The following is a 14,246-nucleotide window of genomic DNA, read 5'->3' on the forward strand; positions in this document are numbered from 1 at the left end:
CACTTCTGGTCACAATCCATGTCAGTCATAGTGTGGAATAGAAAAATCAGTATTCTTAGTTCAGGATGTATCTGCTGTGAAATCCAGTTAAGTCTTTTCCTGTTGCTTTCCATTCAGTGTCTAGGTAAAATAACAGTATCATAGCTGTCACTTAAAATAATAATCTTTACATTCAAGCATATTAGAGGTATTTTAGGAACCAAGTGTAAAGAAAGTAATGTTATTATTTTGTGTATGTACATCATAGGAGATCTGTGCATGCCACTGAAATTAGGCATGGTAATGATCCAGAATTAACTGTGAGTCTTTCTGTCAGCAATAGATGACAGCATTCTGTAACATACAGAAAAAGATACATGTTTTTCTGGAGTGAAATTTCAACAACTGTTCCCTTTTAATAAATAATTTACTTCCTGCCCTTTATATACTTAGTTGTAAGGGGATCTGTTTTAAATGCCTAGGCTGGAAACAGAGGACTGTGTTGGTGTATTTAACTGACCAAATTTAAGGAGGCATTCAACCGTTTGTATAAACAAGGCTTCTTTTGAGATTTTTTGTGATCTTATGTGTATTTTGTCATGTTTGTTGGTGGAAATTGCAGCCTGGTAGGATAGCACTACCTTTTTCTCTCCTAGTGAATCCCATGAAAGGTAGATTTTTCTAACCCAGTCAAGAATGATCATAGACAGATGCTAGTATACAATTCAGCAGCACAAATATGGATTAGAAATTTTTGCTTGCTTTTCTTACACCACTCTGTACTTTGGGCAGATGGATACTGGCTGTTGATTAGCAGGTTTGAGATCAGAGCAGCAGGGTGAGGCAGGTGTGCTGGCTGAGCAGTGTGGGGACTCCTTCCCCTTTTACACTTGGTTCTTTTAGTGTAGGCTGTTTGCCGTGTGAAAGATCATGCATTTGCAGAGAGCTGTCCAAAAATAAGATGGGGAGCATAGAATGGGGTGCAATTGGGGATTCCTCAGGACTTGGCTCAGAAGGTGAGTTTCAAATAAAGAAAGTAATATATTAATTTTTAAATAATGTCTTGGACTAATGAGGTCTATAAGGTCCTATTTTATGGGTTACTTACTGTTCAGGCTTGATATTTGCGTTAGTTTCTACTGTCTTGGTGCTTGTATTTGGCTGTTTATGATACAGCTTTTCAAAGCTGACTGAACTCACTTTCTCATGTAGACACTTTCATATTTGTAATGGCTTTCTTTGAAATAGAATCTCATTAGGTCTGCAAGGTAACACAATTGTGTGGATGTGCCATGAAACATTAAAAACTGTAGACTCCTGGATTATGTCATTAGCTATCCTTTTTAGGAAAAAAAAAAAAAAGGAGTATGCTTAATGTCAGGGGACAAAGAGAAAGCATTTCTTGAAGGACACACCTGGGGTTTGGTGTGTCCCCAGGCTGTGTGTAGGTGTAAAGCTGAAAATAGATTATAGCAGGGTGTTTTGTGGTGCCTGTTCCTTTCTCTAGTTACAGTACCTGCAGAGATCCCAATGGGAATGACCATCTTCCCCCTCTAGTACGTTAACCCTGTTTGTTAACTGAGTCTAGTTGCGCTGGGTTGTTGCATCTTTTGGGGTATATTGCAACAATGTATTTGGAACGTGAGAGACTCTCGAGTTGTTTGGAAAATTTTCTTAGAGTGGCGGGTGGTAAAATGCTGAAGGGACCAGGGAGGTTGTGAAATCTGTGTCCTTAGAGGTGTTCAAGAATCAGCTGGATGGGAGCCCGAGTAGTTTGATCTAATTATCTTGCTTTCAGCTGAAGGTTAGAGTACGTGACTCCTGAAAGTACTTTCTTAAGTTACTCTCATTTGGTGGTATTTTTAACTTTTATTCCTCAAAGTTTTGCCAGAGTGAAAAGTAACTCTCCCTTTTGGGTGTTTGTGTGTGGATGGTTGTAGTTTCACATGCTGGGCGTTTCTCTAAGGGATATGAAGGGTTTGACACTTAATACTGTTTTAATGCTACCACTACTCCATATTAAATTATCTGGTGCATTTCTTTTAATACCTGTGTAACGCCATAATAGCTGAAATGTCACCAAAGAGTTGTATAGTGGAAAATGACATAATAAAGGGTGAATCAATCTAAATTTCTCTTCTATAAATGTATTTTAAATGTCTTCTAAATCAGAACTGTCCTGATTTAATTAGCTTGGCATTCCATAAGTCAGTTTTACTCTTGCTGGAATAGCTAGATGCAGCTTGAGAGGGATGAAGTGGAATTCTTCTTTAAAGTAGCCCTGTTCAGAGGCAAGTGTGGTAAAATTGCTATTCCCAAAGCAGCCAGAGTATTAGTAAAAAATGTGCTGGATGGTAAAAGAAGAAGAAATGTCCCAGTTTCCCACTAGCTGTATGCAAAACTGTCACACTTGAGTACATTAGATGATGACACAGAGAGAGTGATATGAAGGATGACACTTGGAGTGGTATTCTCCACTCACCCACATGGGCAGGTGTGTTCATGTCTGGCTCCCCTGCTCTTCCCCCTCAGCCTTGGACTTGAAAGATACTCACTGGAATAGTTAAAGAGACTTCTGGAGAGGCAAAACTAAGTTTAAGGAAGAGAAGGAAATACATTGCACAAGATATGGCTGAAGTAGAATGAAGGGGAAGGAGAATTGGGTGATTTTGAATTAGGGGGAGAAAAGGTAGGCAAATGTGCTAAAGGGAAGAAGAGGTGGTAATCTCAACGGAGAATGAAATTGTGGCAAATGAGATGGACAGGCATATTTAAGGCCTTCAACAACCTACCTACAATTTTGTTTTAGATGTCATGTTACAGTTCAGTAGGACATGCCGTAAGGAACTTAGTTTGTAAGTATTTACTGTGCTCCTCAATTTTCAAATGGCTTGGCAAGCAGCTGTCACCACTCCGGCTACTAGGTCTGGTGATTTGGCTGCTGTATGGGAGCCCTGTATCTATTCATGTATGGAGGGGTGGGGTTATATATGTACCCACATATTTAATTTTTGCATTGTTTTCTGAACTATTTAATTTACTGGAAAACAAGTACAGCTGGAAATAGCAGATGTCCTTGCAGAGGCAAATTGCTCTTATGACTTCAGATGGACACTGTTGAAAGTGTTTAAATGATCTAAAAATAATTTCATGTAGCATAAGAGACATTATATGTGAGCTGATACTTCTTCATGAATCATTTCCTGCTGAAAGTGCTATACAAAGCTAAGTGCTAGAGGGGGTGTATGTATGTGATTATATATAAATGAAGAGCAGCTATGCTTTTTTCCATGGTTCTTTATGTGCCTGTGCTGGCTCAGAGTATGAATGTGGTGATCAGTATTCTGCTTTTAAACAATGCTCAGATTTAGTTACTGGCTATTGGAAATTGTAATGGTCTTCTGGGATTGTACTCTGATAAATTTTCCCTTGAGGTTGGCTGTGAGAATATGTGGCCTACTTTAAAAACTCCTTGAACAGAGGAACTAGTTGCTGCTTTGAATTGTGTTTTAAAATGTAATATTTTAACATTATTTAAATTAAAAAAATATCCAAAATGCAACAAACCACTAGATGGATACATGTCTCACAAAGGCAGCTTGTGTTCAGCTACATAAGGAATTACTTTAGATATAGTTTTGACGATTTCATTGCTGGCTTTATCACCTAGGTCATGTGGTTTATGCACAGTAGAAAAGGACTGTATCTCTGTGGCCAAATCTTCCACTGGTTTCTGTCCTAAAATTGCTTTATATTTGAAGGCTTGCAATGCAAAATTCTGTGAATTGAGAGTGAGTTCTAGGTTAGGAATCATATGATAAGTGTCTTGTTAAAGAGTGCAAGAAAAGTTTAAAATAGTAAAAATACATGTGTTGGAATTTTGGGGAAACTTTAATCTATCAAAAGGATTTTACTTAACCAAAAAAAACAAACAAAAAAAAAAAACAAACAAAAAAACCCAAACAAACAAACAAAAAAAGCCCCAAAAAAAACCCAAAAAAAACCCCAAAAAACCCCCCAAAACTGCCATGACACATGCACAGTCTGGCTCAAGTTTTCTCTATGAAACATAAGATTCAGTTTTCATCTTGACAGGTATTTTGTTGCTGACTTTTGTATTGTATCTCCAATGACAGACTTCTGGCTTTCTCTTCTATAGGCTCGGATTATTCCTCAGTGGGATGGTTACCTGGTACTGAATCCCTGTGGCAGTCCTCAACGATTTCATCAAGCAGTCAAAACAACCCTGTGAGAAGACACAGCATAGCTTCTGACAGTGGGGACACTGGGATTGGTACCTCCTGTTCTGACAGTGTGGAAGGTGAGTTGACACTGCTAAGTTTTATATGTTTCTGAGAGAGAAACAATCCAAAGGGTTTTGTAGATGTTTTTCACAAGCTAACCATACTTTTGCAAAGCTGTTGAGCGCGTGCAGTTTTTTCCTTGCTGGAGCCAAGTAATTGTTTTGGTGAGGGTTGATTAATTTAGTTCTACATGAGTTGTGTGCATTAACTTGCATCTCTGCCACAAAGGGGGTGCTTGTGTTACATAATGTTTTGATAATTACAGTTGCAAGAAGTGCCAGATTTATACAGAGGAGTGATGTCCTGTACTAGACCACTTGATAAACAAGTGGGGAAAAAGCAGAAACTTTTGAGGGAGTTGATAAAAGGACAGTGCTTTTTGGTATTCATTGTGTGTGTCAGCAAAGAAAGTTTGCTCATCTTGCCATGAGGAAAGCATATTGTCTCTTCTCATCTCCACTTCTGGTGGGAAGGAATTCATTTTATTGCATGGCATTTGACACATAGTTAACGATCTTTGAGAAGAATCAACAGTATCTAAAATTTGTCAGAACTTAGTTTGGATTAAATCATGATCAGTCAAAGGTGATCTTATCAGGGAGTGGTACAGCCTCTACAGTGGCAGTGTATTGTCACCTTCCCTATGCAACCTGTCACTGGAATTAAGCTGGAATGAGAGAGAACTAGACTGTAGTAAAAACTGAGGTTTTCTTCTTGCATTGACTTACTTCCCAGTAAGATTTTCAAGGCAGATAATGAATGACACCAGTACTGTGACATACTTTTCTCTAGTATCTTTCTATGCCTGATAAATTTTGCAAAAGGGGTAGCTGCAATGAGGAAGAACAGGAAGAATTAGTAGAAATGAAGTAAGGAATGCTGAATCAGTGTAAGACAGAAGGCTCTCTGGAGGTCTGAGCATTCCTGAGGAGAGGTCCAAATGCCACAGTTAAGTCTGTCAGGCCTCTTCTGCACATGAGAAAATCCTTTCCACCCTCTTTCTGTTGCATCTGTCAGCTCATAACTTGCTTTCTGCTTCCTTTCATTTGTAAACAGTTGTTGGCTTTGGGAAAAGAAAAGTTTTGCTCAGATATTCAAATTCTTGGATGTAAAACTGAAATAGTAAATGGTTGTTAATGCAGAAGTTTTTTGATATTTTTTTCCCCCAGAGACGTAGGGGGGATAAAGCATTCTCATGGTGTGTATTTATTTACAGCTTTAATCACTCCCAGCCAAATGTTGCACAATAGTATTTTAAGATGCAGCATTTGAATTAGAACCATGCCCTCCCCTCCCCCCTTTTGAGGGCTTCCCCATTTGAGGGGTGGGATGAAGGAGAGGAAATGAAACAGCAGCTCCTCATCAGATGTTCTATTCTCCTCTGTAAGCATGAGAATAATCTGTTCAGGGCTGGGTGGGGGGAGACTGTGATGGCAGGCAGAGTAAAATAAAGAGGGGAAAGGTTGCAACAATAGATAGTTCATGAGGTTTGTCTTTGGCAGTGCTTTACAATGGTCAGTTCTACTGCATCCTTAATGTTATACATTTCCCACCACTTTGTTTGAAAAACTTTTAAGTAGCAGAAAAGAAAGTGTTAAAGAAAAAAGGAGGGAAACCTAATGGTGAAATGAAGATTAATGGAGGAATCATATGACAGGCCTGGAAATTGGTTGTATATGTATATTTTTAGTGGAAGGGGTTGTTGCCTATGATACCTAATTGTCTGCATCTCTCAAGCTGCCCCCTGCACACATCCACAAAAAGAAAAGAGTATCATTATCATCTGTGGAACTGTCAGGCCAGACTGGTAATTGCAGACTTGATGCTGGCCATCTGCTATCGATGTGATGCTTGGGCAGAAGCTCCTGGGGCTTTTTCAGAGGGGAATTTTTTTCACAAGTTGGCAGATTATTACACTTTTTAACGGTGCTCAGATAATGAATTGTAGCCTTGCTATTTCCTTTCTGTTATGCCCACTAAAAATAAAAAACTTAATTTGAGAATTAGCATTAACATCTCCTTTAATTCTGAAGGTTGCACCTGAGTTTGTTTGTACAGATATATAGTTGCTAATAAATACACTCATGCAGGGAATGGACTGCAGGTGCATTTAAAATAATTTTTAATGGGATTTTTTCATAACATCTTAAGTGTTCTTTCAAATTAATCTTCTTATGCATACTTATTTTGGGCACATTCATTCCCTTTGAAAATGCAGGGTTTAAAAAAAAAGACAAGTATCTTTTGTGTTTGGCTCAAAACTGTGTCATCTGGAGGGAGATGGGTTTTGACAAGGACAGGAGAAAGAAACTTTCAATGTTAAAATGTATTCAGTTGATTGTATATTATGTTGTGCAAAGGTAGGAAAATTAGGAAGTGAAACAGGCAATGGAGCTGAAATTGCATGATGTTGATGTGCCCTGTGGGAGCTGAGGACAGAAATTTATAAACCTTAAATGTGGGGATGTTAGTTTGGGTAGATCTGACACATTTAATTCAGAGTGCTCTTAACTTAAAGATTAAAAGGTATTTTATATCTGTTTAAACTACAGTTAATGTGTTTGGGGTTTTTAATTTGTTTCCTGTCAGTTTGTGTCCTCTTCTGGATTGACATGAGCTTTTGCACTTCATTTTTAACAATTGTTGTGATACATGTATATAACCATTGTTTCAGTAGCACTTACAGAAGAAATACGAAGTTTGTATTTTAAGTATTTTTGAGACTGTCTTTATTTGGGTTACCTAATTAGAGAATCAGGGACTGGGCAGAAATTAAGTGGTCTCTAAACCCCAGCAAAGCTCTTTCCCGTGTGCACATTCTGAGTTTTGCCTTTTAGAACAGGAGGAAATAAGAGCTAGATATTAATGTGGTAAGATACAGAGCCCATGATTCTTGCAGACCAGAACATTTTCCTTTATTAGATAAGCTTGTGCTGTGGAAAGTCCCCAGTTCTTTCTCCCATATTGTTACATGCAATTAATGATTTAATATTTCTGGTTGTAAACTAATAGTGTGAAAATTCATAGAATGTTGCTTTCCTAGAAGAAAAGAGATTGAATGCAGAGAATCAGTTACTACTTTTTTAGGAGCTGATGTTCTGCCAGTTTAATAAACCCCCTTCTCTAACAACCCTCCAGCAACTTCTCTGGAATGCTTAGCTGATAGAATAGGAACTTGTTTTAATGCTATGAGACTCAGAGGAGTCTCTTGTCTATCATTTTTAAGGGAATGTATTATCTTTTTAAGGAATTAAAAAACCCTAATTACTTCAATTGAATTATAGCATTTCTTTATATGCCAGGGAACATGGAAAACCAGAATCAAAGTTACTTGGTTTTGCTCTTTTTGCTCTTTCAAGTACTCTTTCTTCCAGCAGGTCCCAAGCATGGTATTCTAGTGCTTTTTTTTTTTTTTTGGTTTTTTTTTTTTTTTTGTTTTTGTTTTTTTTTTTTTTTTTTTTTTTTTTTTTTTTGTTTTTTGTTTTTTGTTTTTTTCATTAAGGAGAAAAAGAAAAGTTAATAACTATACTCAATATAGTGAAAGGCAGAACTGAATTTCAGGAGGCAAAATTTAATTATGAAGCATCTTGCGTAGGGTTTTCTTCTGCTGCTAAAGATAACGGGATTGACAATGCGTAGGTCAGACATCTAGATTGTGCTATCGGTTTGGGTATCACAAAAGTGCAATAACACTAGGATATTAATGACAAGGATCCCAGATCTTGATTGCTGGCAGTGCTCACTGTCTACTGTGTTCTGTAATTTTGGAAGATGATGGATTTTCAGAGAAGTTCTTGATTTTAATTGAGTTGAAGTTAATCTCTATGCCTCTGGATCCTGGCAAGTACTGGCATATGTTTGGTGAAGTAGCTTGATTATTTGGAGGGTAGAAAATAATCATATTTGAAGCATTTTTCCTTGTTTCCTTCCTTTCTGCTTGCCAAGTTTCACATTATGAAGCGATGTCCAGCCCTCTGTGAGTCAGAGTTATTGTGTTACTTGGATATTATCTACCCTGACAATCAGAAATGTGCACTGCACTTAAGCCTGTATTAGTCTCTAGTCCTTGTAAGTGGTATTGCCATGGCTTGCTAGAATGAAGTGTCTGTATAGCTGATGGGAATATAAAGATGAATGCTCAGAATTTGGCTGTTTATTTTGGGGGGGGGGGTTAGGATTAAAAAAAAAAAATAAGCATTGTTTTAGATTCTAGTTGCCTATTCCCAGGATTTAACGAATAGGAAAAAATTATGCTAATAATTTCCCACTAAAATAAGATTGAGAAATTGCTTCAAGCAACAGTGATATACTCCATGTGAACTGATGTACTCTGAATTTGAAACTGTCTTGAACTAAACCAAACTAGTTTCATACATGAATGTTCTGAGAGAGAAATAGTTGCTGCTTTAACTTCATACTTTGCCTTCTTTTGTGATAATTTCTCCATAGGAACAAGCTCTTACAGTATGCTCAGTTTTACTCACATAAAAAAATACCAGCAGGACTTCTCTCCGGCTAGTGGGAGTGTTCTGCACAGTGAACTTGGTGCATTTTGCCTTCAGCTATCAGTAGTTGTTTCTGAGAAAAATAACTTCCATTATTCTAATTGGAAATAACTCAGTGAGAATAAGTTCTACTTACTTAGAATTTAGTGGCATTCTCTTGGTTACTGTGCAAAAAGTAATTTCTCTCATATGATGTATTTTGGAGCTATGTCACTGAGTTGTACCAGAATGTTTAAATAGTGGGACTGGGGGGAGCATCAGAAGGGCAAAAAAACAAGAAAAAATTCCCAACCTTCAGGGTTGAGATAAAGACAGTTTAATAATGAAAGAAAAAACGAGTGAACATTGTTATGTAAAAGCACCACCAGGAGACTGATGCCCAGCCAGTCATGAACAAAAAATACTTTGGAAGAAACCTGCCCCTCAGTTTCATTGCTGAGCATGACATTATATAGTATGGAATGTCTTTGGTATTTCAGGTCAGCTGTCCCAGCTGTGTCTTCTCCCAGCCTCTTGTGCACCCCTCACTGGGGTGGCAGAGGCCGTGGTGCCGTGTAAGTGCTTCTCAGCTAAAGCAGAGACGGTGCTGTGTTACCAAAACAAGCACCATAGGGGCTGCTGTGAAGGAAATTACCACTCTCACAGCTAAACACTACAATTTCTGCCTCTAACTCCATGTCATTTGCATCATGCTCAGGTGAAATATCAGGGAGATGTTTTTAATGTCATTTTTGGAGCATGGTGGATACATGGCATTCTGATGAGGAAAACAAGGAGCATCATACAATTCTCTCACCTGTACTTAGGTTAATATCGTGACACCTGGGCATGCCAATCATTATGCATCTTTGCTGAGAGATTTCAGAGAGGAGTTTTCACTTTTCCTTGTTACTATAATATCAAAGAAGACTTTCTGGCCTGCATTCAGCAGTTCAGTGAGTTCAGGATCTCACTAAGGGGAGCAGGAGTGAGATCAGTTTCAGAAAAGCCACAGAGAGGAACAGTTGTAGCCTTAGACTATTTTTCTTTGAACACTGGAAACATTCTGTAGCTAGTCAGTATTTAATGCACATATTCAAGTAGCCTTTGCAGCCTTATCTGAAGAAATCACAGCACTCATTTTTAATACTTTCCATTATAGACAGAATAGTGCACTTAGTGAGAGACTGTAGGCATTTGGGGTAGGCCACAAATTCCTTGTAGTCAGAAAAAACCCATTGCCGCTGCCTGGAGTTCTAGCCTGGGGCTTGACAGGGCAGATTATTTGTATCCCCCATAGAAAAGTTTGTAAATCTCTGGTTTTTAAAAGTTTAACGAGACTGTTTCCAGAGGGCTTATACTTTGTTCTTTCTTAGTTTTTATTCAGCAGACCTGTTTCTACTATAATGTATGCACAGATGAAACTTTTTTTCTTAGTGTAAAGTCCAGTTAATGTATTTAATGACACCCTTTATTTTAGCCATGATTTCAGTGTACTGATAATAAGTAATTTCTGTAAAAGCTCCCTTTGAAGTAGAACATAAAAGCTCATTGTTACAGAAAACCTTTTTCAGGGCCTTGCTTGTGTTCCTGTGATAAGTCAGATGGAGTTTTAGTATCAGTTTTGGCAGCATAAAAGCAGCAGTGAGGAAGAACAATGTGCAGAGACCACTTGTACCTGAAGCATGGTTACTCCATCTCACTTCCTTAATCTCTGACTTTCTTCACATAATGGGAATTAGGAGTCTGTAAGAGGAAGTGAGAAATATGCAGCGAACGACAAGTCTGATCAGTTAGCCCAGGTTTGGGGTAGAATGAAGCAGTTTGAATAGTGGGGACTGGTAATCGAGGGGGCAGGGGTAAAGCCTCAGGAATGCTTGCCTGTCTGCTCATGGGGCATTTGTTTGCAATAACCTCACTTGAGTGGTAGTTGTTAACAGCTGCCCTGTTTTTTTCAGGCAGAATATGTGCAAGTTTGTTGCTTTTGATATGTTAAATTCCTTTGAGAACTGTGATTGGTTTGTTTTAAAAGCAATTACTATTATTATAACGGTGCTTTTTTCTTCTTTTTCCCTTTTTGCCATTTTAAATGCTTCTTTCCCCGTCAAACTTAGAAAGAAAACTGGTGTGGGTTTTTCCCAGTGCAAAACATGGCGAAAGAAATCTCTTGGGTTTTTTTGTCTTCCTCTTAGAGGGCTGACAGATAAGATTTTGCTATGACAATGACTGTGTTTGTGTCAGCGGCAGTCATGAAAGCACTGTAGAAGTGTTGTCAGCTGCACAGAGGTCACTTCTTTGCCCCGGAGCATGTTCTAGCATAGTTATCCTGTACAATAGGTTAAAAAGATTATGCCTTATTCGGCTTATATAAGTAAATACAACTTATGCAACAAATAGCTTTGTAGTGAATGCTCAAGCTTTGTCTGCAGAAAAACACTTCTGAGGCATCCCAAGTAGGAAATGTTGGTTGTATACATCTAAACAGTATTTTCTGTGTATGGGTGTATTGTTTTTAAAATGTCTGTTAAGTAGCAAGATCAGAAAAAAACTAGAAAGCAACTTAGGTGTTTTTGTAAGAATAAAATGAAGTCTGTCCTTAAAGGCAGAAAGACGATTGGCTGGAAAAAAGGCAGTGTTCTATTCCCTCTAATGCAGAAAAATGTCTCTGACACCAGTCGTCTTTGCAGCTCTTTCTAAGTTTTTTGTAATAACACTGGAAACCGGAAAACATACTGGAGTAACCTTTCTAATTATATGTCAGTTTCTTCTTGGTTAATTTCCAGAATTGCTGTGATGTTCAGGAATTGCACCCTCTTCTGTTCCCTGTTCTCTGTGCTGCTGTTCTTCCCGGCAGTTAATCCTTGTAATAGAAAAAGTGGTGAAATTAAATGAAATATGTTTGGAAGGAATTAGTTACATTTATGAATGATATAAACATAAATTAGCATCTTCCTCCATGTTAACTGTTCTTACATTACAATTTATGCCTTGTTCCAATATGACTGGATTTTTTTTAAACTCTTATGGCATTGACTAGAAAGTTTATAAGGATGTCGCTAACAAACGGAATGACTTGCAGAGGTTCCTGGGTTTTTTTTCCATGAGCTTAGTGTCCCAGAAGAAATGGCATTCCTGTTTTGACATGACAACATAATGCCTTTGATAATATGGCCCTGAAAAAGGGATAGAAGTGGAAAAAAATTTCTTTCATCTTTCCAGATAATAATACAAGTATGACATGGCAGTCATCTCTTAAATAAATGACACACCTAGTTCTGAATGCCAGTGTGAAATTCTACCTGGTTGTAGGTTGACTCCTTGCAGCTCAACTGGTATTTGATAATTTAAATGCCACTGCTTACCCTCATGTGAAAATAGGAAACGAATAGTTTAGTTCAGATATTTTAAATGCAAAATTAATAAGAATTTTAGCCTCCTGGGGAAAGAATTAGCGCTGCATATTTTCATGCTATTGAATCTTAGAGATGTGGTTTGGAAAAGACTGCAGGAGGTTTCTGTTTCCAGCCCTATGCTCAGAGCAGGATCATCACCAAAATAGACCAGGTCAGCCCTGGCTTTGTCTTTCTGATTCTTGAAAACCTTCCCAGGTACCTCAACATCTTTGAATAACCTTGTCCCAGTGCTATAAGATGTCCTTGTGAAGAATTTTTCCCTGATGTCCAATCAGAACATACCAAGCCATAGTTTTTCTGTTGTTGGCCCTTATTTTTTCTGCTACTACCAGGAATAGTGTGTCAAATAAATGTAACTAATTTAACTGTTTCACATTTATGTATTTGGGGGTGGGGGGGGTGGGTGGAAGGTATGAGAGTGGATCGTTATTGTTTTTTTGGTTTTTTGGGTTTTTTTCTGGCCAAAACTGTATACCAGTTCATATTGTCTCCTGTTGTTTCAAGTCTAAAGACTATAAACCAGAGTTTAAATACATGTATATATTTTGAGACATCTTGAATTGAATGTGTCCACGTGTTTGGGCTGCTATTCTTAAGCATACAGGATGATTTTAGTCTTGATGTTGGTCATTGAATCAGAAGACTGTATTATGTGTATTTTTTTCATTTGTATAACTATCATAAACTCTTAGTGGCCCATCCTTTTCTATCAGTGATTAGTCTATCCCTGTCAAAGGCTAAAATATTTTGTATTTTCAAAAATAGAATTGTCTTTCTTGGTTGATTTCAACAATGGCATTTATTGTATGAACTGGCAGGAGGTTTTCAGTTTTCCCATTTGTAAGTTTTGTTCTGTAGGAGTACCTAGAGATTCAGGACAGGATTATAGTTTATTGTTCTATCTTACATAAAAATTCTAAAGAAACAGGCACTTTTTAACTGGGTGAAAGGTGTTTCTGCAGTAAGCTTTTCTTTAGAGAGGTGATATGGTTAAAAGTACTTCTTTCTTTCTCATTGCATCAGCCATCTGCATGCAGTCATACTTTGCTGTTGAGAGTGACGGCAAGGTTTTAATTCTAATTAGCTCAGCTAGAAAACTGAACTAAAAATATGTTCAGAGTGCATAGAAAGGGAAATGGATTCACCAGGGCATCCATAATGGGGTTGTGGTTCTCCTCAAGTGTTAGAGAAATCTTTGTCGACAAAAGTCTAGTTGAAAAAAATTTAGACTGATGAGAATTCAAATAAGATATGCAGAAATTTTGATTTTTTACAATTATGCCCTATTTAGACTAGGAGAAAAAATGCTCATGGTAAAAAAAAAAAAATCTCATGTGAAGAAAACACACTTCAGAGAGGTTGGAACAAGATCATCTTTGAGGCCCTTTCAGACCAAGATATTCTCTGATTCTGTGAAAACAAGTGCAATTTTTTGGGTTGGTTGCTTGGATATCTGTTGTCTAATACAGCTTCTGAAGGATTTTGAGTGAAGTGATTCATGGCTTCTGTAAAACTGGAAGCGTGCTCTCCCTGGGACATGTCTGAAGGGGATCTTAGGTTGCTTTCTCACTCCTCAATTCATATCAGTGTCCCCCAGTTTGGTATTCCTTTTCAGGTCTTGTTATTCCCCCATCTCCTCTCTCCTAGTGGAGTTCAGGAAGAAAAGGGAGAAAACAAATCTGGCTTCAGGCAGCCCACAGGATAGACATGCTTTCCACGTTCAGGCCTTTACATGACAGCCTTCTCACTTGATCAGGTATTCAGATGATCTTACTAGTTGACACTGAGGAGGCTATAACAGAGGACTTCAGTACAGTAGGCCCACATGGGTTTAGTTTTATATACACAACTGCTCCAGTTTGTTGTTCTTCTATTTTTTCAGTGTCAGTCCCAAAAAAAAAAAAAAAAAGTTAACTACTATAAGATTGTTCTGGCCAAATTCCTCTTCTAAAATCTGTAATTTCTGCTGTTCCAAATGGCTCAATTCTTGTAACACTAGGATCTTCACTTAAAAAGAACAGTATGTTATGTAAATAAAAGAAGGAACGGTCCATGATTTATGCCGG

General features: G+C 37.8%; 1 protein-coding gene across 1 annotated transcript in view; it reads left to right on the plus strand.

The window, feature by feature from the left end:
- The first annotated feature begins 940 nt into the window (after window positions 1-940).
- Window positions 941-14,246, plus strand: part of CEP85L (centrosomal protein 85 like) — a 92,032-nt gene continuing 78,726 nt past the window's right edge. The window contains exons 1-2 of the mRNA XM_053973293.1: window positions 941-995; window positions 4,139-4,300. Of these exons, the coding sequence (XP_053829268.1) occupies window positions 941-995; window positions 4,139-4,300 (217 nt within the window). The remainder of the gene's footprint in view (window positions 996-4,138; window positions 4,301-14,246) is intronic.

This window comes from Vidua macroura, chromosome 3 (genome assembly GCF_024509145.1).
Source record: "Vidua macroura isolate BioBank_ID:100142 chromosome 3, ASM2450914v1, whole genome shotgun sequence".
Lineage (NCBI taxonomy): Eukaryota > Metazoa > Chordata > Aves > Passeriformes > Viduidae > Vidua > Vidua macroura.